Raw genomic sequence first — 23,065 nt, 5'->3', positions numbered from 1 at the left:
GCATAGACCGCTGCATCTTTATGTCATTGTCTTTTCTTCGCCAAGTTAGCTATTACCGTCTTCGGATTGTCAATAGCAGTACCGCTGCTATTCTTGGGATTGTATCCTTTGTAGTTATAAGGTTTCTTGCCTTATTGGTTAATCTTGTTTTGATTAATGTTATCGCTGTTTCCTCGTGCCCTACCGCTATTTTCTGAAGGAGTTTTAATGCATCTAAAAATGACTGCAGTTTACCTGCGCTTCCATCACACTCACTGGGCAACACCTTGCTTGCGATATTTAAAAATTCATTGATTGTAAGAGCCATACTTATTTCTTGCTCTGTGTCGCTTGTTTCGTCTTCTAAATCCTTGTCACTTTGTTCCTCTTCTATTTCCTTGTTGGTTAGCTGATGTATCGAGCTGGGAACTACTACTCTTGTATTAACTGCTTGAAATGAGCACAAAACTCTATCCCTCATTTTGCCAAAATATTTGTTACACGTCTCTCTTTGTTTGTCCGTTAATGTCTCCCAATTGTTCCTTATTAAATTGATAAATTTATTGTATAATTCGACTAATTGTGTAGTCACGTCTTCTTTTACTTCTTTAGCTTTAGTTACGTCTTTCTTCACGACCTTTTTGCTTTGCTTCAATACTTCTTGTGTATATGCAAGGTAAAATCAAGGGTAGAAGATTCATGCGTACGCATACGGATAGCGCTGATGATAGCCAACCTCCGATAAGGGAAGGAACTACTAGAAAAAGACAATGCATATAAAATTGTGTAAGAGCGTGACAAGCTTTAAACTGAATTTAAAGGAATTTTTGACTGCACACATTTTCTATTGTCTATATATGCCACTCTGAATTTAAGATTTTTTTAAATTTTAAATGTTACTCATTTTGTTGTTAGTTTGTGTAGTGTTTACTTGTTTTTTCAATTTAATTAACTGACTAATTCTACACACACTATGTTTGTCTAAAAGGAAATAAAGTATTTATTTATTTCTTCATTTATTATCCTCTCCCTTTTCGAAATCCTTAGCGTTCGCTTTATTACATACATGAACTGGGTTCGGTGAATAGAGTATATTTATATAAACTCGCATTTTGTTATTAGAAAGCTAGTCTCTTAAGGGAGTTTAATAAGCAATTATACAAACAAATCAAAGTTAATTTAAAATTTAAGATTAAACACACGATTAAAAACGAACCGCGTGTTTAATTTAGCATTATTAAAGTAGTTGTAACATCAGAATCAATTTATGGAAAAATAATTGTAATATTGCTCTGAAATTGTGTAATATGTGATAAAATTTAAGTCAATGCTAGTTAGTTATGTGTTAATATAGTCAATGCAAGAAGGAAATACAATGAGGTATTTACTATTTCATCTACCTATTATGAAAATTATCTTTTTTTTAGGAAAAGTAGCAAAATGTATTTCATTTTTATGGAAACATACTTTTGCTAAATTGGGGGAAGATTGGGTTTTCTTGGCCCTTCTTGGTTTTATTATGGCGCTTTTAAGTTTCCTGATGGATAGAGGCATTGCTATATGTAATAATGGTAAGCGAGCATCTACTAAAACATAAATAATCATCCAAGTTATAATTATAAAGGATTCATTTATACAGAAATGTCCTTTTAATATTGATATTAAAAGAACTGCCTGAGAAATATTGAACTGAATCATTTTAAATTATATAGCAATATATAAACTTTATGTTTTAGCAAGACTGTGGTTATTTCGCGATCTCACAATGCATCCAGCAGCCCAATATGCAGCTTGGATATCGCTTCCAGTCTGTCTAATTTTGTTTAGTACAGGATTTGTGCAATTAGTAGCACCACAGTCGATAGGTAAGTTTTTCCAACTTATACATAAATATGCTTAATCTAGAGCTCTTGGTTAGACTAAAATAGGTCGCAAAAATAGAGAATTATGAGTACACCTAACATGTTAGATTAGTACTTCTACTACAAGCTGCAAAAAAAATTAAGCCATGGTTTAACGCCGAAATCAACTATTTGGTAAACGAGAATAGGTAATTTTTGAACACTGTAGAAAAAAAAATAAATAACACCTACTAGAAATGCAAACATACAAGAAACAATATCAATTGTACGGTAAGAATCATAGGAAGAGACTGTTGGACACTTCTTTTTCTTCTTTCTTTTTGTACGTAGCCTCCTAAATTGTTTAAATTATCGCACCATCTTTTTCTTGGTTTGCCAACACTTTTTCGTCCATTTGATGACTTATCTCGTGCTATTCGTACTATCCTATCCTCTGTCATTCTACTAATTTGTTCGTTCCACTCCTGTTTCCGTTTTGTCACCCACCCATTATGTCTTCTATATTGCATGATCTTCTTATGTTTTTGCTTCTCTCCCTATTCAACAGACTTTTCTCTGATATTCGTCGGAGTATTTTTATCTCTGTTGTTTCTAGTAATCGTCAAGTCTTAGACGTGTCAGGTCTTGTCTCCGCCGTGTAAGTTAATATAGGTTTAATTGCTGCTTTATGCATTTTTGTTTTTGTGTCTTGTCTTAGGTGTTCGTTCTTCCAGATTGTGTCATTAAGAGATCCCGCAGCTTTACTTGCTTTTAAGCTTTGTTATCCTACTTCTTCTTTAACATCTCTGTAAGTAGTTTTATCTATTCCCAGATATCTAAATCTTGCTTTCTGCTTTATTATTTTCCCATCAATTTCGATTTTACATCGTAGTTGGTATTTAGATGTTGTCATACATTTGTTTTTTTCTGCTGATAGTATCATATTGTGTTTCTTGGCTTTTGTATTAAAGATGTGTGTTAAGCTTGTTGAACACGATTTACAATATACATGAAATACGATCTACATGGAGAAAAAAGATAGAAAAAACCTGTTAATGATTATAAAAATCCAAACAAAATAAAACAAAACGATGCCTATATAAAAGAATTTTACAATGAAGAGTATTTGACCAACAGAAGCAAAATAAGAAAGTGATAAGGATGAAAACACAGATATCACAAAAGAAGAAATCAAGGATAGTCTTCGTCGTATTGTGCCTTCTTCTAACGAAAGTTGGCGATGACTTCTTTAAACGCTTTCCTATCTTTTTTCGAATTTTTCGAACGTGAAATATCTGTTCAACACTGAGGTTAGTCCAATCTCTGATATTCCCCAGCCAAAATTTCTTCTTTCTTCTCAAGACTTTATTTTCCCCTACTCTTCTTCTTCTTTCCCTTGTTCTAAGGATAGTCTATGCAAATTAAGAAACAAAAATGCTCCAGGACCCGATGACATACCAAATCGACTCCTAAAAGACGGTGGAGAAAGCATAACTAAAAACATAGAATTAACTATTTTTTCAGGAAAGTCAGACTAGTGGGGACTAGCATTACCATACTATACAATACACCAAAAAGAAAGTAGTAAATATCCTTTCAAGAACACCATTGAATATGAGTGATACAAATATTAACAACACCGACTGAGATATACAAAATGAAAATATCTACACCTAAAACGAAATCTTAAGCATTCCTCTCTGGTATTTCGACACATTTATGAGATTACAATACACAAATTAAATTAAAATTGATTGTATATAAAAGAAATAAGATGCCTAAGGTCTAATACAAAAAGAAGACGGATAATATCTTAAAGAGTGGATATGGGGAGACTTAAATATAAGTGAAAATTCATAAAGAATTGACCACAAACGTAGTGGACATAAAGGAGGAAGAGAAAAATGAAGAGCAAGGAACCACAAACTTTCAGAACATGGAGGAAAGTGTTCTGACAGCCTTGCTGCTCGACGATGACGACCAAGAAGAGATGAAAGAAATTAAAAAGAGGAAAAGGGACAGTTTTGAGATTAAGAAAATAAAGAAGAAAGATAAAGCGAGAGATACCAAGAGGAGACACAATGTGAAAGAATACAGAGGAATCTAAAAGAAGTGATGAATATCCTGAATGGAAAAGGATCCATCGTGGGGGAACAAAGCAACTAATAGGGAAAAGTAAAGTAAAGTTAAGAATTATAATTTCTAATTTTTGACTTATACCAAAACAAATATCAATGTTAAGTTATGGTATACAATTTTTTTCTATTCTGGTGTTTATTTAATAAAGAAACAGGCTTTAGTTTTCTAAAAGGTGGTCCATCTCTCCTCCTTTTACCCTATGACATTGAAAATCACTGGTCACTTCAAGCATTGTTTCTAAGAGAACGATTGATTCCACAGCAAAAAATGCTAATAAACACTTTAAAAACGTTTAGAATTATCTCTCTATTTTTTATTTGAAACATGTTTTGCTACGGCGCACAGATTCGTGGTAGATCAATTTCCAGGGGAAAAGCCGGGGGGTAAAAGTGGTAATCTTTTGTGCAAATTTTTTTGGGTCCCAAAATTGACATTTTTAGTAAAATTTAGCTTGTTCCTATTTTCGTCTGTGACGACTGGAGTATTTAGTTCTGCGAATATTTGTTTTTACATGAACCGTACACTATGTTTTTGGTGATTCAGACACATATGTTGTAACTGAAAACACGCATTGCTAGTAGAAATTGTACTATGTCCTTTAGATTGTCGTATTCAATATATCTCAAATAATTTTTAGGTAATGATTATTGAATCAATGTATGCATTTATACAATGTGTAATTTATTCGTTGGTGTTGTTTTCTTGTTTCTATATTCCTCTTAGGACCAAGTTTGCCATAAAATTTATTTGCCTTTTTTTTCTCTACCCTTTTATGATTGCCTATAAAAATTCGTTAAGCATTACTTAGAGATGTGTATAGATCACAGACAATGAGGAAAATATTTCAAACCTACAAAATAATATTTAAAGTTGCATGACAAGTCGCAAGTTGCATTTTTTTCCATGTTATTCCGTCAATTCCAGTATTTTTTAATATTTTTTAGGTTCTGGAATTCCCGAAATGAAAACCATACTCCGAGGTGTAACTTTGAAGGAGTACCTAACGTTTAGAACTCTCGTAGCAAAAGCAATAGGTCTTACAGCAACCCTTGGTAGTGGGATGCCCTTAGGAAAAGAAGGTCCCTTCGTACATATTGCTAGCATAACCGCAACGTTGCTCAGTAAGTTAGTAACGGGATTTCAAGGAATCTACGAAAATGAAAACAGAACCACCGAAATGTTGGCGGCTGCTTGCGCTGTAGGAGTAGCGAGTTGTTTTGCTGCACCAGTTGGAGGTATGCAGGTACTTGCTGCTATAAGTTTCCTTTTTTTATTACAAAACCTAAAACTGCTTAAATGTGAAATCGCTTAAATCGGATCCAAAAATATTTAAAGAATACTCAATAGTAGGAACACAATAACACAGAACAAGTTCAATGTTAATATTCTTAGGTAAATCACCATTACAAAGAAATAATAGATTTAGTGAAAAGAAATTAATAAATAAAGTAAATCTGAAAGAACATAATTATTACCTTTGCGTGTAAAAACACATTTACTATCAAAATTTTCTTTGTCGTTCCTATACGATTATGTGCATAGTTAGTTTAGTTTTGCAGACCTATGAGGATTAAGCTGTCATCATCATCATCATTCAGCCAATCGCGTTTACTTGCTGGATATAGTTCTTCCTCAGTTTCTTCCAATGTTCTCTACACTGGCCTGCTTGTAGCCGGTTTCCCCTTACTCACCTTTTTTTATAGATTCTGGACCTCCGTCTTGTCCACCATCTATCTTGTGTTCTCGTCAAGTGCCCGGCCCAGTTCCACTTCAGTGTCTTGATTCTTTTTATGTCATCTTAAACGCATGATCTATTTGTTGGTTTTTTATGTAGTCTCGAAGGCGCACGCCCAGTATTGCACGTTCTGCATGTGTCTCATAATGTATCAGACCGACGTATTCCAACCTACATCTCTTTATTGTATTGAACAGTTGTGTTGTTTGATTAAGCCGTCTAACGACCTGCACTTCAGCGTCTTGATTCTTGCGATGACGTCTTGAACGCCTGATCTAGGCCTGATATGTTGGTTTGATATGTGGTTTCGAAGACGTACGCCCAGCATTGCACGTTCCAAATGTGTCTCATAATGTAACCGACGTATTCCAACTTGTACCTTTTTATTGTATTGACCAGTTGTGTTGTTTGGTTCAACCGTCTGTCGACCTTCTCATTTCTAACTCTGTCGACCCAGCTCATCCTTAGTAGTCGTCTACTAAAGTACGATCAAACTCTTCGAAGCGTTTTTAGGCATTGCTTCACTTCACGTCCACACTTCCAAAAATAAAAAATATGAGTTGATGCGATTGGTTATAGAGGAAATGTGGAAGGAAAAACAGGACCGGAAGATGACGTAGGGGAGACCGGGGAATTAGAGAAGAAGAAAACATCTAAACGCTGTACAGATGATTTGAAAAAAGCAAGAACAAACTTAATTAAAGATTAAAATTTCAAAATACGTTTCAGGGAAGCATATGTTCAACAGTAGATGCAACGAACTTCATAATAAGCACGGACCATAATGATATAATAGTAGACTCGCGGTTATCTGAGGTAATTGGGACCCTGTCCACCTCTGATACGGAAAAAACTCTGGTTGTACTGATAGAAAAATACGTAAATAACGATAACTGTGGTTATTTTAATGACTAAAAACTAATACAGTACTGTAGATAAAAACATTTACCTTATTAATATCGCTATTTAGTATCACTTATATATACCTCTTTCTGAGGCGACGATGTTGCGCCAACGTTGAAAATGAAGGACGTCTACTGGCGTCTATTCCTCTTGCTGCTCGATGTATTCGAGAGCTGCTTCAAGTGCCTTTAATCCGTCGGAATGAAAAATCTTTTAAGTTATCTCATCTGTATCTTCTTCTTCTTCTTTATGGATGATGTTTAGAACTGATCAACAATTGCATCATCTGTCAGTTCAATTTATGCATCCAATCGATGACACCTTGGTTTCCGATTAGCTTCTTCTTCTTAAAGTGCCCTCTCCTCAATGGAGGTTGGCTACTACAATTTTAAACTTTTCTCTATCTTCAGCTGTTCTTATTAGCTGTTCAAAATTTAGCCCTGTCCATTGTCGGAGCCACGATAGTCTTTTCCTTCCTAGGCCTCTCTTTCCCTCGATTTTTCCTTTCACTATAAGTTGGGCATATTGGTACTTATTATTTCTCAGTATGCGGCCTAGGTATGATGTTTTTCTAACTTTTACTGTGTTAAAAAGTTCTCTTTCCTTGCCTATTCTATGCAGCACTTCTTCGTTTGAGGTATGCGAAGTCCATGAAATTTTGAGTATTCTCCGGTAGATCCACATTTCAAAGGCCTCCAATTTATTTACGGTTGATGTTTTAAGGGTCCACGTTTCAACTGCATATAGAAGAGTCGACCAGACGTAGCATTTTGATAAACGTAGTCGAATTTCGAGTTTTATTCGAGAATCACAAAGCAGTTTTTTTATTTTTTCGAAAGATTTTCTGGCCTGTTCTATTCTCGATCTTATTACTAGATCAGGATTTAGGCTGCTATCGATCCAACATCCCAGGTACTTAAATCTATTGACTTGTTCTAAAATGTGCCCATTTATTGTGCAAGGTTGAGGTACGTTTTGGTTTTTTTAATGTCCGATTAGCTAGACTAGTTATAGTATCAACTTCACAGTCATTAGTTTCTTTTTGAAGATTCAGTGTTTTGTTTTTTATCTGAAATAATTTTTTCAATGATTTTCGAATGGTGGACAATTTTCAATAGTGGACACTTAGTGGACACAAATCTTTTTGGAGCCGCAGTTTACAAAATACAAATTGCCATGATGATCGCCAACATCCGAAACGGATAGGCATTACAAGAAGAAGAAGAAGAAGGACACTTTTACGTGGTTCCATATGGATGCAATCCAATAGCAAACATCTTTAACTTTGATACTCTTCAATGCGTCAATTACAGTCAGTTCATTCAGTCTGTTTAGCAGTAGGTACCTGAAGAAACTTCCGCATATAATTCCTCTTCATTACGTCTATAACGCGTTGGTCTATGAGTTGGATGAAAGTCGTCACATTGAGTGGAAGGAACACAACTCTTACGTCATCACTAATCAATTTACTCGGGTGTGGATGAAATCGTGCGTTGTGCAGCAACAACAAAGCTTTCGGAGGCAGATTTTTGTTTTTTAGGTAGGCATCAATAACTGGTATAAAGTCATTAAAAAACGTTCTTAAAAATGGTACAGTCATTTAATGGATCAGAAGCATTGTTGTAGATCATGATTGTGACTCTCTCTTTTCTTATAACCTGATGCAATTCCTTCATTTTTAGCGGCTAGTATTTTCGAAAAAAGCATTTTAATCAATCGATATTTAAGGATAATGTCTTGTAATTTTAAATAAAATATTCCAATTTCAGTTGAGTTAGCAGAAAGTTTTTCGCCACAAAGATTCAGTTGTCGGATACCATATTTCTTCTTCCATGAATCAATCCATCCCTCACTAGCACAAAAGTTTTGTCCTCCATCCATAAACTTCTTGTGGCATGCAATAGCTTTTGCTTGGAGTATTGGACCACTTATCGGGCTGCCCAATCCTCTCATTTGTGAAAACCACAAGAACAACGTCTTAGGAGTTTTTTCATGGTCTCTCTCACCTCTCACACTTCGGTTAACCCACTGTTCGAGTTCATTCCGTTTACGCTTCCAATCTCCAACAGTTACTTCTCCAACAAGTAAAATTTGAAGCAACCTTCTTTATTGATCTTGTCCAACTTACTCTGATTAACATAGGAAAAATAATTGTAGACAAAACGCGACACAGAAATTTTTGGAAATAAGGCAATGACCAATTTCTGAAAGTTCCAGCTCGACCTAACAGCGCATAACTGTTTGCAATTGTGACTCACCAGCTACGACTTTTGTCTCGGGCCTCAGATAACCTAGACTTGGATAATCGCGAGTCTACTGTATTTGTTTATGTAATTACTAGTGACGCATTTATAAAAAAAAATTAAATCTAAAGATTTTATTAACGTAACTATTTTTTTTTCACCCACCGAGATCTTAATCTAACTCTACGATATCGCATGATAAAATGCTAGATACAGAGTATCCTACTACATGGCATAGAAGCATGGACGCTCATAATTCACGTTGCCGTCGTGTATAAGTATTCCTCCGCATTCTAAAAATTCCATGGACTGGCCATGTAAGAAATGAAGAAATTTTAAGACGTACCGTAATATTTTAACTAATAATGGACAAAAAAAAATAGAAATAAAACGTGGTTATGGCAGACGACAAATGGGTACGTAAACGTAACATCAAGTATTGGACAGGACTATACCTTCAAACCCTAATAAGAAAAGCACAAGATATAGACAAATTTGCAGTCATCGCCAATCCCCTTTAGAGACGGCATCTAAAGAAAAACTACTTTAACAAACATAATATTGTTTTATTTTATTTTAATATAACTGTTTCTTAATAAAAGCACTCCAAACTGACAAAAATGTATTTCCTATTTAAAATGAAATTATTGCAAAGTAGATAACTGACAATGTGATTCGTCCAAATTAAAACCAGTTATAAATCGATAACACCCAAAAGTTGCTATTAGTCAAATACATTTGGGACAGGTTTTTTACTCGTCTTATCAGTAAAACTAATTTTAAGATTGGTGAATCCATAATTTTGGGTGTGTATAATCTAACAACTAACGAATAACTGCTGACTGTATTGTTTTTTTGAAGGTGTGTGAGCAAAGCTAAAATATTATTTGATAAAACAATAAACCAATAAAAAAGGAACGTGCCTTCAAGGCGTGTAACTTACATATTTATAATTAGAAAATTATGGACAATGATCACAATTATATTACTTAAAATCAAGTGCTACAAAAACTGTAACTTTGATTTTTTCTTATGAAAGACATTATGTGGTTGGGCTACAAAGTACTAAAATATTGAACGTTTGAATATTTTGTTTTCTTCTTGTTCCATTACCGTTATCGATGATTGGATATCATATTCGCTTTCGTGACTTTATTGACGGCAGCTCTAAATAATGATGTACTTAATCCTCCGTACCCTTGTATTAGACGTTTTAGCTATGATGTTTTTCTTCTATCTATACCACGTTTACCTTGGAACTTTCCCTGAATTATGAGATTCAAAAGAAAAGTACTCCAGATCCTTAATTTATGGGTAATTCTGCGCATCATCATCATCATCATCATTCAATCTTCGCTTATCCACTGCTGGACATAGATCTCCCTCATAATTTTCCATCTATTTCGATCTTGTGCCTCTTGCATCCAATTCCTATGGCAACGTTTTAGATGGTCAGTCCAACGTGTTGGTGGACGACCTCTGCTTCGGTAGGCATCATCTCTTGGTCTCCATTCCAGTATCCGCTTTGTCCATCTATTATCTGTCATTCGAGCCACGTGACCTGCCCAGTTCCATTTCAGTGTTGCTACTCTCTCTACTGCATCAGCTACTCCTGTTATTTGTCGTAGCTGGCGATTTGGGATCTTGTCTCGTAGTAAAACGCCCAACATAGCACGCTCCATCGCCCTTTGACACACACGGATTTTTTGAACTGTTCTCCTTGTCATAGTCAACGTTTCCGCACCGTAAGTTAACACTGGCAAAACACACTGATTAAACGTTTTTCTTTTAAGGCATATTGGTATTGGACGATTTGAAAATATGGTTCAGCTTGCCGAAGGCTGCCCAAGTCAGTCTTATACGACGGAGAAGCTCAACGGTTTGGTTATCTTTTCCTATGCGAATCTCATGACCTAGGTATTTATAGGCCATTACCTGGTCTATGGATCTTGTTCCTATGCATATATCTTCGCTGACTACAAGATTTGTCATCATCTGGGTTTTAGATATATTTATTTTCAATCCCCCTTCTAGCGAGGAAAAGTAGAGCTGATTTAAAAGTTCTTTGGCCTCGTCTATCCCATCAGCTATTCTGCGCACCTAAGGGAAAATACTTACAAAAAGTTTCCTATGTGCCCACAAACTTCCATAATTTAATTACTGAAACTTTTATCTATTAAAAAACGTTATTCTCATAAAAAAAGTTTGAAGCTTTAAGGATTTTGAAGAAAAAAAATTACTTTGAAAAAATGTCATTGCACGGTATTTCCCCAAGTGCGGGGTAATTCTGCGCAGAAATTAAATAAAGCTGTATTCGAAAAAAAATTGATTGTAATAAATCAAATTTAATAATGTAAACAAAAAAATTCTTAAATCAAAATTAAAAAAACAGTCTACTTGCAATGTGCATTATTCTCTTAAAATATTCTCAGCTGATTTTCCTGCTTTCAAAATTTATACACTTTTTGTTACTGTTTTGTTACTCCAAAGGTTTAAATATCTTTAAAAAAAAATCGCTGTGATGAACATCTATTATGCCTTCAAAACTTTGCAATATGTTGCAGCTTCACTTTTAAACCATTGAAAAGAATTAATCGTCATTAAAAATAATATGATAGGATGTTTTACCTTGACAATATCGTTTTACAATCTACAATATAAAAATAGTCTTGATGAATCTAAAAATATTTTGAATTGGGTTGTATACCTATTTCTGTATTATTAATATATTTTAGAAATAATATATATTATATTTAATACAAATTCCCCCTTTTAATAGGAGTCTTATTCAGTATCGAAGTAACCACAACATATTTTGCGGTTCGAAATTATTGGAGAGGATTTTTTGCTGCAGTTTGTGGAGCCACAACATTTCGTCTACTGGCAGTGTGGTTCCAAAGAGCCGATACCGTTAGTGCCGTTTTCAAAACGAACTTTTATATGGATTTTCCATTTGATCCTCAAGAACTTTTTGTATTTGCCTTAATGGGGTAAGATATATTGATAATAATGGTAACAATGTTTAAGGTCTTATAATTTTATTATGGTTTTCAGAAGTTATCTCTATACCTAAGATAACTTCTGAATCAATTAATACATCTTTGATCACACCAATTTTTATAAACAAATTAAAATAACTTCTTTTTATACTCAGGTAAAATTATTTCAGAAATTTGGTTTTATTAAATCTTTAAAATTTAAACAATAATTTGAAATATATTTATTATTGATTAACCAATAGGTAGGAATGACAAAAAAACTTATACAAAAATAAAATATAAATATTTATGCATAGATGAAGAAACAAGGATCTTTAAGAGACGAAATGTCAAAATAGAGGGATGTGAGAAAGAAGAAAAAAATACAAACGAAGTGAAGCAACGAATATCACTATGGGGAAAGGAAATAAACTGAGTTAACAGTATATTCAAGCCCAAGGAAATAAACAAAGGAAATAAAATAAACAATTGCAACCCAATTGTAAAGAGTACTGCAATTCATATTACTGAAACTTAAATAAGGCCATTAAATAATACCATAAAAAAGGATGGAATGAGACCAAAATACCATTGCAGAGAACGTAAAGTAATCCACATATTATCCATTCGGACGCGCTGATTGAATAGAGGAAAACCGACTAATGAAAGCAGTCTAAAATTGGAAATTCTCATAAAGAAAAAGAAGAACTAAGGAACTTACATTATAAGAGTAATCAACACAAGCAACTTGAACAAAGAAATGGGTTAGAATAGGATGATATGGACAGATTTGGAAACTCGACGATAGACGCTACGCTACGAAAACGTTGTTTAATAGTACTATTAATGAAATTATTCTGGAGTTGTTAGGTAATTGAAAATGTTGTATTTTATTAACTAGTTCTATTGTATTTTTTACGGTATATCTAGGTGAAACTTTTGTGTCTTCTAAAATAATCTGTAACAGTTTTTTTGAAAGTTTATATGACGGAGCTGTATAAAAAGAAACTACAGGTCTTATTGGGTGATCAGGTTTGTGTAGTTTCATAAAAGAGTATAATTTAGGAGTGCGGGTTCATGATATTGAGGTATTTTTGTTCTATTGAATTTACTATTGATTTTGAATTTTCTAACACTAGTTTAATTTGTTTTTGACACTTTTCCGTCGGATCTTTGTTTACCGTTTGAATATTTTGATTATTTAAAAATTCTGTTTTGTTATTATATTCTATTTTATCTATAGCAATAGTAGTGTTACCTTTATCTGCTTTTGTAAACACTATGTTGTTTGATTGATTTATTTTTAATTGAAATGGCTGTTTGATTGTCTTTGTAACAGGACTTTTTAGTTTTACTATACACATCGGTAATAGATTTTGCAATGACTTATAAATGAATTTTGCAATGACTTGCAAAAACTTACACCGGCCAAACTAATAGAACTTTTAAGAAACATATAGCGGAACATAAAAGGGCTTTCAATAATAGAAAAACAGATTCTACATACGCATGCTTTAATATTTTTTTAAATATGAATTTCTTTCCTTACAGTGCAATATGCGGTTTAGGAGGAGCATTTTATGTGTGGATGCATCGTCAGTATGTTTTATTTATGAGAAATAGTAAAATTATTAACAACTTTTTAAAAAGAAGGTAAGTTTGACATAAAAAAAATTTTTTGTATCCAACCTTAATGTTATCACGATATAGACCAGGCGAAAAGCTCGGGTTCGTTCGGAAAAATATTCTCATTAGATTTTTTTGTATAATAGCTTTCATGAGAAACCCTAAAATAAGGTTCAATAGACAAAAAGTTGTTTAAATTTGTTTAAACAATTTTTTTTAACAAATTGTAACAATGAATTTTTTTGGCTCAAACAAATTTTTTTGGTTAATCTAAACAAAATAAGCCACTTGTGGTTATTCTGTAAACTTGATTGTTTTCGAGGTATAACTAATTTAAAACTGAGAAAAGCGCAAAATTACAATTTTTAGGGTTAAATAAACAAGTAAAAACATTATTTTTGAATTCAGCAAGGATCTTAATTAAAGTTCAAACCTTGTTCTATTTTATTTCCCGATAAGTATTTTGGGCCTATACCATTTTAAAACATTATTTTTTAATCATTAAGTGCTTATGACAGGACGGGTGCTCGGGCTGGGGCGTGTATAAGAAAGAGAAACAAGATATAGGACACATTTCTGCTGGTTTAAATTCTCATTGTAAAAATGATCGCCCGCCCTGTCATACATGCTTCATTATCAATTAAAAAACAATGGTTTAATAGTTATTTTGCACCAAGGTTGTTTTGATGATTACGCCCTGAAAGCAGAATTATTGAGTATATATTTTTCATAAATAGACCTAAAAAGCATTATTAAATTTTACAGCTTCTTAATTGTAAATTTTTTTATTATATATCACTCATATATCAAATTTTTTAGTCGGTTTTTATATCCAGCTATCGTGTCGTTATTAGTGTCAACGGCTACATTTCCTTTGGGTACTGGACAATTCATGGCCGGAGACTTAAACACACACGGACAAGTAGCATCTCTATTCAGCAACTTTACGTGGACTAATCACAACGTAACTGTGGATCAAGACGAAGTAATAGGACACTGGAGAACTCCGTGGACCGGAGTTTATGTCAGTTTAACTTGTTATGTACTGTTTACGGTGAGTAAAACATTTAAAATAAGAACAGTAGTATTATTATATACTATTAAAACGAAGCTTCTATACTGGCGTTATATTACTTTTTCTCCACACGTTTTAGGTTATGTAAGGCGCTGTAAATAGTTGGAAGGGTCCATTTACTCGACGAGGAGAGTCCGGTATACAACATGTTAACTTTTTCAAATAAATTATGGCATTATAAACCAAAATTATATTTTTATATTGATCATTTATACTTTATATTACCGTTATATTGACCAAAAGGTTTCGGAGAAAAAGGGCTTAAGCAGTAGGGTAATAACGTAGTAATAAAATCGTGTAATGCAATACTAATAGAAATAAGATGTTCGGTTCCGGTGAAGCATAAATATGGTGTCTTTGTACCAGTACCTTTTGTTAAAAGCGGCCTTTATCTTTGAATATTTACCCAAAGTATGAAAAAAGTGTAAACTCTGAGAACAGGTCAATTTACAGAGAACTGTGTACATATTTAAAAATACGAAAATAGAATGGTAAAATATGAGATATTTATAATATAACCTTTCTCGTATCCATTTCCATAGCATTTGTCGTCATCGTTTTATTCAGTCCAGTTCCGAGGCATCTCGTCATTTTCAGAATCACTGTCACTATCGACACCTACATTTATGATTATTTGATCCACCATGGTGTCAAAACTGGCTGTTGTGTCATATAACTTTGTTCTATTTTTTTTAACATGTTCACACCTCTTTTTCCATTTTTCGACTGAAAACGAATTAAAAAATTCATCACACAAACTTTCCACTAATTTAAAATTAAAACTGACATTTTTTTAGCGACATATTGCTTCATAGAAGCCCATACTAACTCTATAGGATTCAAATCCGGATGATACGGGGGTAACCGTAAAACTGAATGTCTTTTATCCTCGAGTATTTTGTCAATTTCATACGTTTTAAAGCGAGGTTTGTGTAATTTCATAATGTAGTATAGTTCAAATTTCAACATGTCATCTGTAAACGAAATATTTCGAGTTGTCAGCCACTGCTGTATTTCTGCTTTTCTGGAAGACATAGTTGGACATTTCTCGGTTTGTACGTTGTGATACGGTGTATTATCAATCACTAAAACGCTGTTCGGGGGCAAATTTGGTATTAGCTTACTCTGAAGCCACTTTTTGTAATTGTCGTAGTTCATTGCATCATGATAATCTCCTGTTTTTATAGTAGGTTTTTAGTGCAGATAAGCGTTTTTAACAAAACCACTTTCACTTCCAGCATGCACTATCACAAGCATCTGTTCTTTAAATACTGGTTTTTGTAGGCCCTTGTTTGAACTATCAGACCAGCTCTTTTGGTAGGTATGAGATGAATGGACGTATGTTTCATCCATGTATATAATTGGGCGATTTGCTTTCCTGTAATGTTTCATACTACGTAAGAAATTCAGTCTAAGATGTTGAATATTGGGCTTTCACATTAATAATTTTCTATTAGTTCTGGTTTTTCGCCAACGAAATCCCATTTTTCTAATTACTGTTCGTAGGCTTTCTATGGAACCTGAGTAGTTGTACTCCTCTGCAAATGTTCTGTATATGTGTTTCACAGTTGACTCTTGTTTTTGTGTTTCATTTCATTTCATTTCAAAACCAAATCTTAACTGTCTTTCCTTTTATTTCGGTATACTCTTTATGAGTACTAGAAACCAATTCGCTAAGGATTTTTGCTTAGTTGAGGAGATATGTTGTGGAATACAATTTTAGATTCCCCATGTCTCTAATTACATCTTTATCAACGACTGTTTTGCCTTGCAATTCTTAGAAGGCACAGATTAAAGCAGATATCTGAATTTGGTTTCGACAATTAGTTTCCGGATTTATATCGATTTTAATGTGTCGATGAGGTTGTCAGAATATAATGCAAGACAGTCAACCAAAAGTGATTTGCGGTAATTTAACTTCACATTTTGTATAACGTTCTGATCCATTGGTTGTATACAGGCCGTGGTGTTAGGCAGGAACATTGCAAAAATGTTGCCATCTTCAGAGATAAGTTTATCTGCTGATGGATGCCCAGGACAGTTATCTAACAATAAAAGTGTCCGACGAGGCAAGTTAAGAGACATTTTAAACCACTCAAGAAACAAGTCTTTCGTAACCCAAGCATTTTTTGTGCACGATAACAAACAGGAAGACGAGTTGATTTAAATACTCGCGTGTTTTTTGATTTTTCGACAATAAGCAATTAAAGTTTATTTTTATTGAACATGTAGTCTTTGTTGCAAAAACCACGTAAACAAATCATCTTCTAAAACGCGAATTTCCGATTTCTTCGGTGTTTTTCGTACACCGGGACCACGTTTGGTTAGGCTTACAAACTTTATGATTTTGTCTTTGTTTTTCTTTATGCCGTCCACAGTTGACCTGCCTATATCAAACCTCCTAGCAATGATAGGTTAGCTGTCGTTGAATGTTGAATGTTTACATGGCGGCGCCATGATGTTAGCGAGCGCGCTAAATTGACACTGTACCAACACGAAAGGCGATAAACAAAAGACTGACGGCACTACGACAGGTTGTCATGGCACCACGGCAGCCTCCGCACCTACACCTGCGTGCCAACCCCATTACCAGGCCGGATTACAGCGATCACCGAACAAGAAGGTGTCCTGATTAGCGAGGGCCTACTGTACTTCAAATGACTCAGATTTGTTACCAAAACTCAAAATCGAAACTTTTTAGGTTTTTTATGATCAGACTTTAGGGACCGGTTTAGGAAAAATTCTTTTATGTTAAATAAAAAAACGCGTATTTAGAGATCAGATCTCTGACGACTAGACTAAAACGTATATGTCAACATATATTTTAATAAACTCTTACTTTACAAGGACTTTTAGTAAGACGTTTAAATTAGAAAATCGAAAAATATGTAAATCGTAACGTCATAAAACCATAAAGTTTTGCTCGTAATCATTAAGTAGTTTTTTATTTGTTTCAGTTTTTCTTTTCAATTATCTGTTCTACGGTGCCCGTTCCCAGTGGTAGTTTCATACCTGTATTTAAAATTGGTGCAGCTCTAGGCAGAATAGTTGGAGAACTAATGCACATGTGGTTTCCCACAGGTAATGTAGCCAAAAATTGATATACATTGACGGTAGTAATGACAATATTCAGATTTAATAAAATTTATTATTGTAGGTATGCGATATGGAGGAAAAATTGCAGAAATAGTTCCAGGAGGCTATGCCACCGTTGGTGCTGCAGCTTTTAGCGGTGCTGTGACACATACCATTTCAGTATCGGTTATAGTATTTGAGATGACCGGGCAGATCACTCATATTATACCTATAATGATTGCAGTGCTTATCTCAAATGCCATAGCAAGTCTTTTGTTTCCTAGTATTTATGACAGTATTATTTTGATCAAAAAGCTTCCTTACTTACCCGATCTTCTACCCAGCAGCAGTGGTAAGCTTGCATAATCTATAATTTATTAATAGTTAATTTTTTTAGTTAAATTTAGTTTTTTGTTCTCCTCTTATTGGTATTGTAATCTTATAAGGGGATGTTAGGTGGGAAATAGGAATCTCGAAAATAAGGTTTCATTTCGTAATTACTTCACTGTAAATAGGTTGCAACGCACAGGTTGAGGTAAATAATGATAAAATACATTACTTGATGCGGTGTAGGTAATCCGATTAAAATAGAACAATAGACTACATTATTAAAAACTACATTATGCAGTCCAATATGGAGGTACACACACGTTGATTGCTGAAGAGACAATTATAATGGTGGATGTCGATATGACAGCCGTTGACAGCATCCTACGTCAAAATGAGTGGCAGGGTTGCCAAGTATAGTTTTTGTTATAATCTGAATTTTACTCTTTTCCCTCTGGATTTCTCTTCAATACTTATTTTTTCGTTTGTATTCCATATTCATAAAATAGTTATCGATTTATATTTTTTAACTTTTTAGAAAATAGTATCCACATGTTTACGAAGCAATTCTATGGGATGCTCGTGTCGCTATCATGTTGAAACAATTACCTAATTATGTCGAAGTGATTTTCTGTCGGTATACGAGTTATAATTCTGCCGTTTCCAAAAGATGTTTTATTTTTTATCTATCGTAATGAAGATTTCAACATTCTCGAATATACTGTTCACCTTCTTCTTATTGTGTCGTTCTCCTTCGAAGGTTGGCGATCCAATTGGCTATGGCTAAACGTATAATAGCTACTCTGAATATGTCGAAAGACGTATTGTCGAGCCATTTGCCCTGAATTTTTTCTTTGATGATCAACCGAAGTAATTCATTTAATTCCCTCCTTCCATTAAATTTCCGATGTACATTACCTACTTTACGCTCTTCATTGCGTATTATTCTCAATAATAATTCGTAATTCTCAAATGCATAGTATTCTCCTATAAAGATGCATTTCGAAAGCAACCTTTGGTACATGTTTTTACCTCTTTATTATGGATGCGATATGTGACTTTCTACCCTTACTTGTTCTATTTGATGCCAGTAGAGTTCCGTAATGGTTTGTAAGTCACGTTCTTCTACAACAGTTGCTCTGAGTATGTCTGATAGTTTTTGGTGTTAAACGTAATCAAAAGCTTTGCAATAGTCTATGAAGCAGTTCATGTATATTACCACGTTTATGTCCCAAGCTCTATGTATAAGTACATTAAGCGAGAAGCCTCTCTAGGTCTTAATAGGTAGCAATTCGTTTATGTAGCCGAATAATTGAGTGTTTTTGACTTGATGTTCACATTTCTTGTATATGCAGCTATGTTTGACTCATAAGAGTATATTTCAAATGTTTTTAATCCTTAAGACACCAAGATTATGATACGGTTATGTAGACTCCTTAGCTTTTTTGTTAAGATGATGAAAGTTGACTTCAGCTAGTTTAATAGTATTTTCTCAGTTCTGTAGATGGTGTTGAACAGATCTGATCTATCAAAACGCTTAACCCTAAACCGTCTTCACCCATGAGTTTTATGGTTTCGACATGCACTTCATTGGAACCTACAGTTTTGCCGTATTTCTGAATTAAAAATGCATGTTGTAACTCTTCTTTAGTAACGAATATCTTCTTCTTCTTCTAATGGCGCAACAACCCTTTGTCAGTCTTGGCCTATTTAACAATTTTTTTCCATTCTGCACTGTCGGATACTTTCCTTCGCCACTGCCTGATGTTCATGGTTTTAAAATCTCTCTTCACGTCGCGTCGTCTATCGATCTTTTACGGGGCCTTCCTCTTGTTCTGTTTCCTTGGAGCGTCCATCTCTGGACTACTTTTACAGCTCGATTATCTGGCATTCTTTCTAGGTGACCAAGCCAGTTTAGTCTTTGTGACTTTACAGTAGTAGTGACTTTACAGTAGTAACGAATATACCCTGTAGAAAATAGTATATGCCAAAGCAGAATATGTAGTTTGTTCTGGTTTGTAGCAACCAATGACGTATAATAAATAGACCTCGCATCCTTGTATACTTGATATATAATCGGGTGTCGTAAAGACCTGGTAGAAGCACTACCAGGTCACGACACTAGCGTGCTCGTTTATTTTATATTGTTTATTTTTCATTGTCAAAAGAAAATCTATGAAACAAAAATCTAGTTAGAATTTAATAACAAAAAACAAAATATTTAATTAAAATTGTTACGTATTCAGTATATTGTATAATAATTTATTTATTAAATAAACTAAACGCCTTCACTGACTATTAACATATAACCTAATGTTTCTAAATACCTATACATTTCAAAAATTACTTACCTGAAAAGTGATGTTTAGCTTTTCGATCTTCCGCGACCACAAGCAAGACACTTAAATGGCATTTTATTAAAATACTAAGTAAATGACCCTCAAAAAATTTAAAATAAAATTTTATTGTCACCTTAAATATGCAAAAACAATGCCACTTCGTAAAAAATCGTGAGCTTCGAGCAACTTCGTGTCATAACAATATCATAAACGGAGGTATTCATGTTTAGGACACTTTTTACAGCATTCATTGAGTTTATTTATTATACGTCATTGGCAACCACTCTATACATGCAAACAATTATAGCAACTATAGCAATTAATGCAAACAATATAGACGCTTAATAGCTTATAAGCGTCTATATTCTTTGATACATGTTTACCAATTTGAGCAAACGACCAATTTGGGGAAACGCTCAAACCTCTATATTCGTCTTTTTATTATGTCGAATAGATTATACTTCAAAATATTTTATTACCAACAACCAAATCATTGCTGATTTGCGATTTTTACTTAATTCCACATTATTATTTTAGGTATGTATAATGTATACGTTGAAAATTTTATGGTGCGAGACGTCAAATACATATTTTATGGAATGTCGTACCAACAACTGAAGGTAGTATTAAAAGAAAACAGACAGCGAAAGAGTTTTCCTTTAGTTGACAACCCTGAAAATATGGTTCTCCTAGGATCAATACAGCGAATGCCTCTGATACAAATTATCGAAAAACATATCGGAAAAGAGCGGCGATTACAGGTATGAAGTGATATAGATTTTATTGTTTAACCCTCCTTCGGTTCAAAATGATACAAGCTCGCCAATTTTCAATGCTATTATTGAACCCTAAAGTAAGGAGAACCCACCTTCATAGTACCTTCCTAGACCGGTTTAGTTTACCGCTCAGTCGTATTCGTAACGTCCTAGTGATTGAGTGTTTACATACAAGCGTATTGTGTCATATTGTTACATTGCGACATAACGTGTAAGTGTTGTTTTACTTCGGTCGTATTTTAAGCTATTTTTGGCCTACCTATTATAGGTGAGTGTTATTTTATATTTTTATTTTCAGTATAATGGCTGCAAAGCGGATTTACAACCTAAATAATCCAGATGGACACGGCGTGAAAATATTTCGAATGGTTATGAGTCTCAGAAGGTTCAAGTTTCTTATGAGATGCCTGCGTTTCGATGACCGCTTCACTAAATCTGAAAGGAAAACTGTTGACAATATTGCGCAGATTTATGAACTCTTCGACGATTTTGTTCATAAGTGTAAACATAGCTATTCACTAGGACAGGGTGTGATTAGTGACGAAAAACGGGCGGCTTTTAGGGGAGGTTGCAGATTCAAACAATATATCCCTTCAAATCCATCCAAATATGGAGTAAAAATTTATGCTATGTGTGATGCAGTTACTTTTTATAGTTATATCCTGAAAATATATATTGGAAAGCAACACCAGGGACCCTATGGACAAAGTAATAAACCATCTGATGTCGTTAGAAGATTGGCACAACCTATTTACGGAACGGGGCGCAATATAACGGCAGATAATTGGTTTGCAGATGTGCAACTTGTTACCTAATTACAAAGTAATAGACTGTCGTATGTTGGCACAATAAAAAAATAAAAGGGAACTGCAAGTAGATCTGCTAAATGTAAAAGGGCGACCACCACAGTCAACTATCTTTGGTTTTGGAGAACACTCCACTATTGTTTCCTACGTACCAAAAAAGATTCGAAATGTTCTTGTTATACCTTCTCAGCATTACGATGATTCCATAGATCAGACGTCAGGACAAACTACGAAACCAGACATGATCACATATTATAATAAAACCAAGTCAAGTATCGACGTTGTCGATAAGCTTTGCGCTTCCTACAACGTTGCTAGAAACACACGTCGTTGGCCCATGGTCGTCTTTTTTCCATGCTGAACGTTGCCGTTCCCAATTAATGCCCAAGTGATTTCAATCGGAAATGGACAGGAGAATATACGGCGTCACCTTTTTTCTTCTTCGGAAACTAGGCCATGAGTTAGCCTTACCACAACTACAAAAAAGAAGTCTTATGACACAAAGTATACCACGTTCTCTTTCTGAAGCGCTCAGCAGATTTAGACCAACGGAAGAGCCCGATTAAGAAGCTGGACTAGTGACTAGTAGTAGATGTATCATTTTCATACATTGCGATAGCTTTTATACAAGAGTAAGGAAGGTTAAAATAATCCTAAATATTTGGTTTTAATATACCATATGGAAATATGCAGTATCATAGTAAATTTTTCGTTGTCAATATATCGTGTGCAATATAATAATCCGAAAGTGTCAACTCAAAAAGGGTGATTTTTCAGACTTAACGAAAAACTTTCCTATTGCAGGTAAAAAAAATAATGCATAATGTGTATCTAATTAATGTTAAAGGAAATTTCTTTGTACTCTTAGTTAAATAAAAATACTGACAGTGAAGTTATTTAAGAATTTTCAGTTAAAACTGTATTGCTCTAAGCAAAATGTTCGAAATGAAATATTATTTTTAGTTAGGACATTATTTACATTATTTACAAAATATTTTGAGTTACTACAATTTGATTACTAATTTTTTCTGCGGTTTACGTCAGTTTTTGGACAACAATTTTGAGAACTGATTCTCGATATTTGTTAACATTGGATCTAAAGAGATTGTATTACACGTTAACAATTACGGAGATCCTGATCTTTTGTTACTATTTTCAATACGCCGTTTTTTATTTATGACTGCTGTGTAGTATGGACTATCTCGTTTATTTTTGGCTACGGT

General features: G+C 34.0%; 1 protein-coding gene across 3 annotated transcripts in view; it reads left to right on the top strand.

Moving 5' to 3' along the window:
• Positions 1-23,065, top strand: part of LOC140437554 (chloride channel protein 2-like) — a 56,907-nt gene that overhangs the window by 29,477 nt on the left and 4,365 nt on the right. For all 3 annotated transcript variants that reach the window (XM_072527142.1, XM_072527143.1, XM_072527144.1), the window contains 9 exons: positions 1,407-1,550; positions 1,716-1,844; positions 4,904-5,194; positions 11,620-11,830; positions 13,370-13,471; positions 14,264-14,498; positions 17,477-17,600; positions 17,677-17,946; positions 20,798-21,021. In XM_072527142.1, coding sequence (XP_072383243.1) covers positions 1,407-1,550; positions 1,716-1,844; positions 4,904-5,194; positions 11,620-11,830; positions 13,370-13,471; positions 14,264-14,498; positions 17,477-17,600; positions 17,677-17,946; positions 20,798-21,021 — 1,730 coding nt within the window. The remainder of the gene's footprint in view (positions 1-1,406; positions 1,551-1,715; positions 1,845-4,903; positions 5,195-11,619; positions 11,831-13,369; positions 13,472-14,263; positions 14,499-17,476; positions 17,601-17,676; positions 17,947-20,797; positions 21,022-23,065) is intronic.

The sequence above is a fragment of the Diabrotica undecimpunctata genome, chromosome 3 (assembly GCF_040954645.1).
Source record: "Diabrotica undecimpunctata isolate CICGRU chromosome 3, icDiaUnde3, whole genome shotgun sequence".
NCBI lineage: Eukaryota > Metazoa > Arthropoda > Insecta > Coleoptera > Chrysomelidae > Diabrotica > Diabrotica undecimpunctata.
Note: the sequence above shows the minus strand (reverse complement) of the source record. Positions and strands in the feature narration are given on the sequence as shown.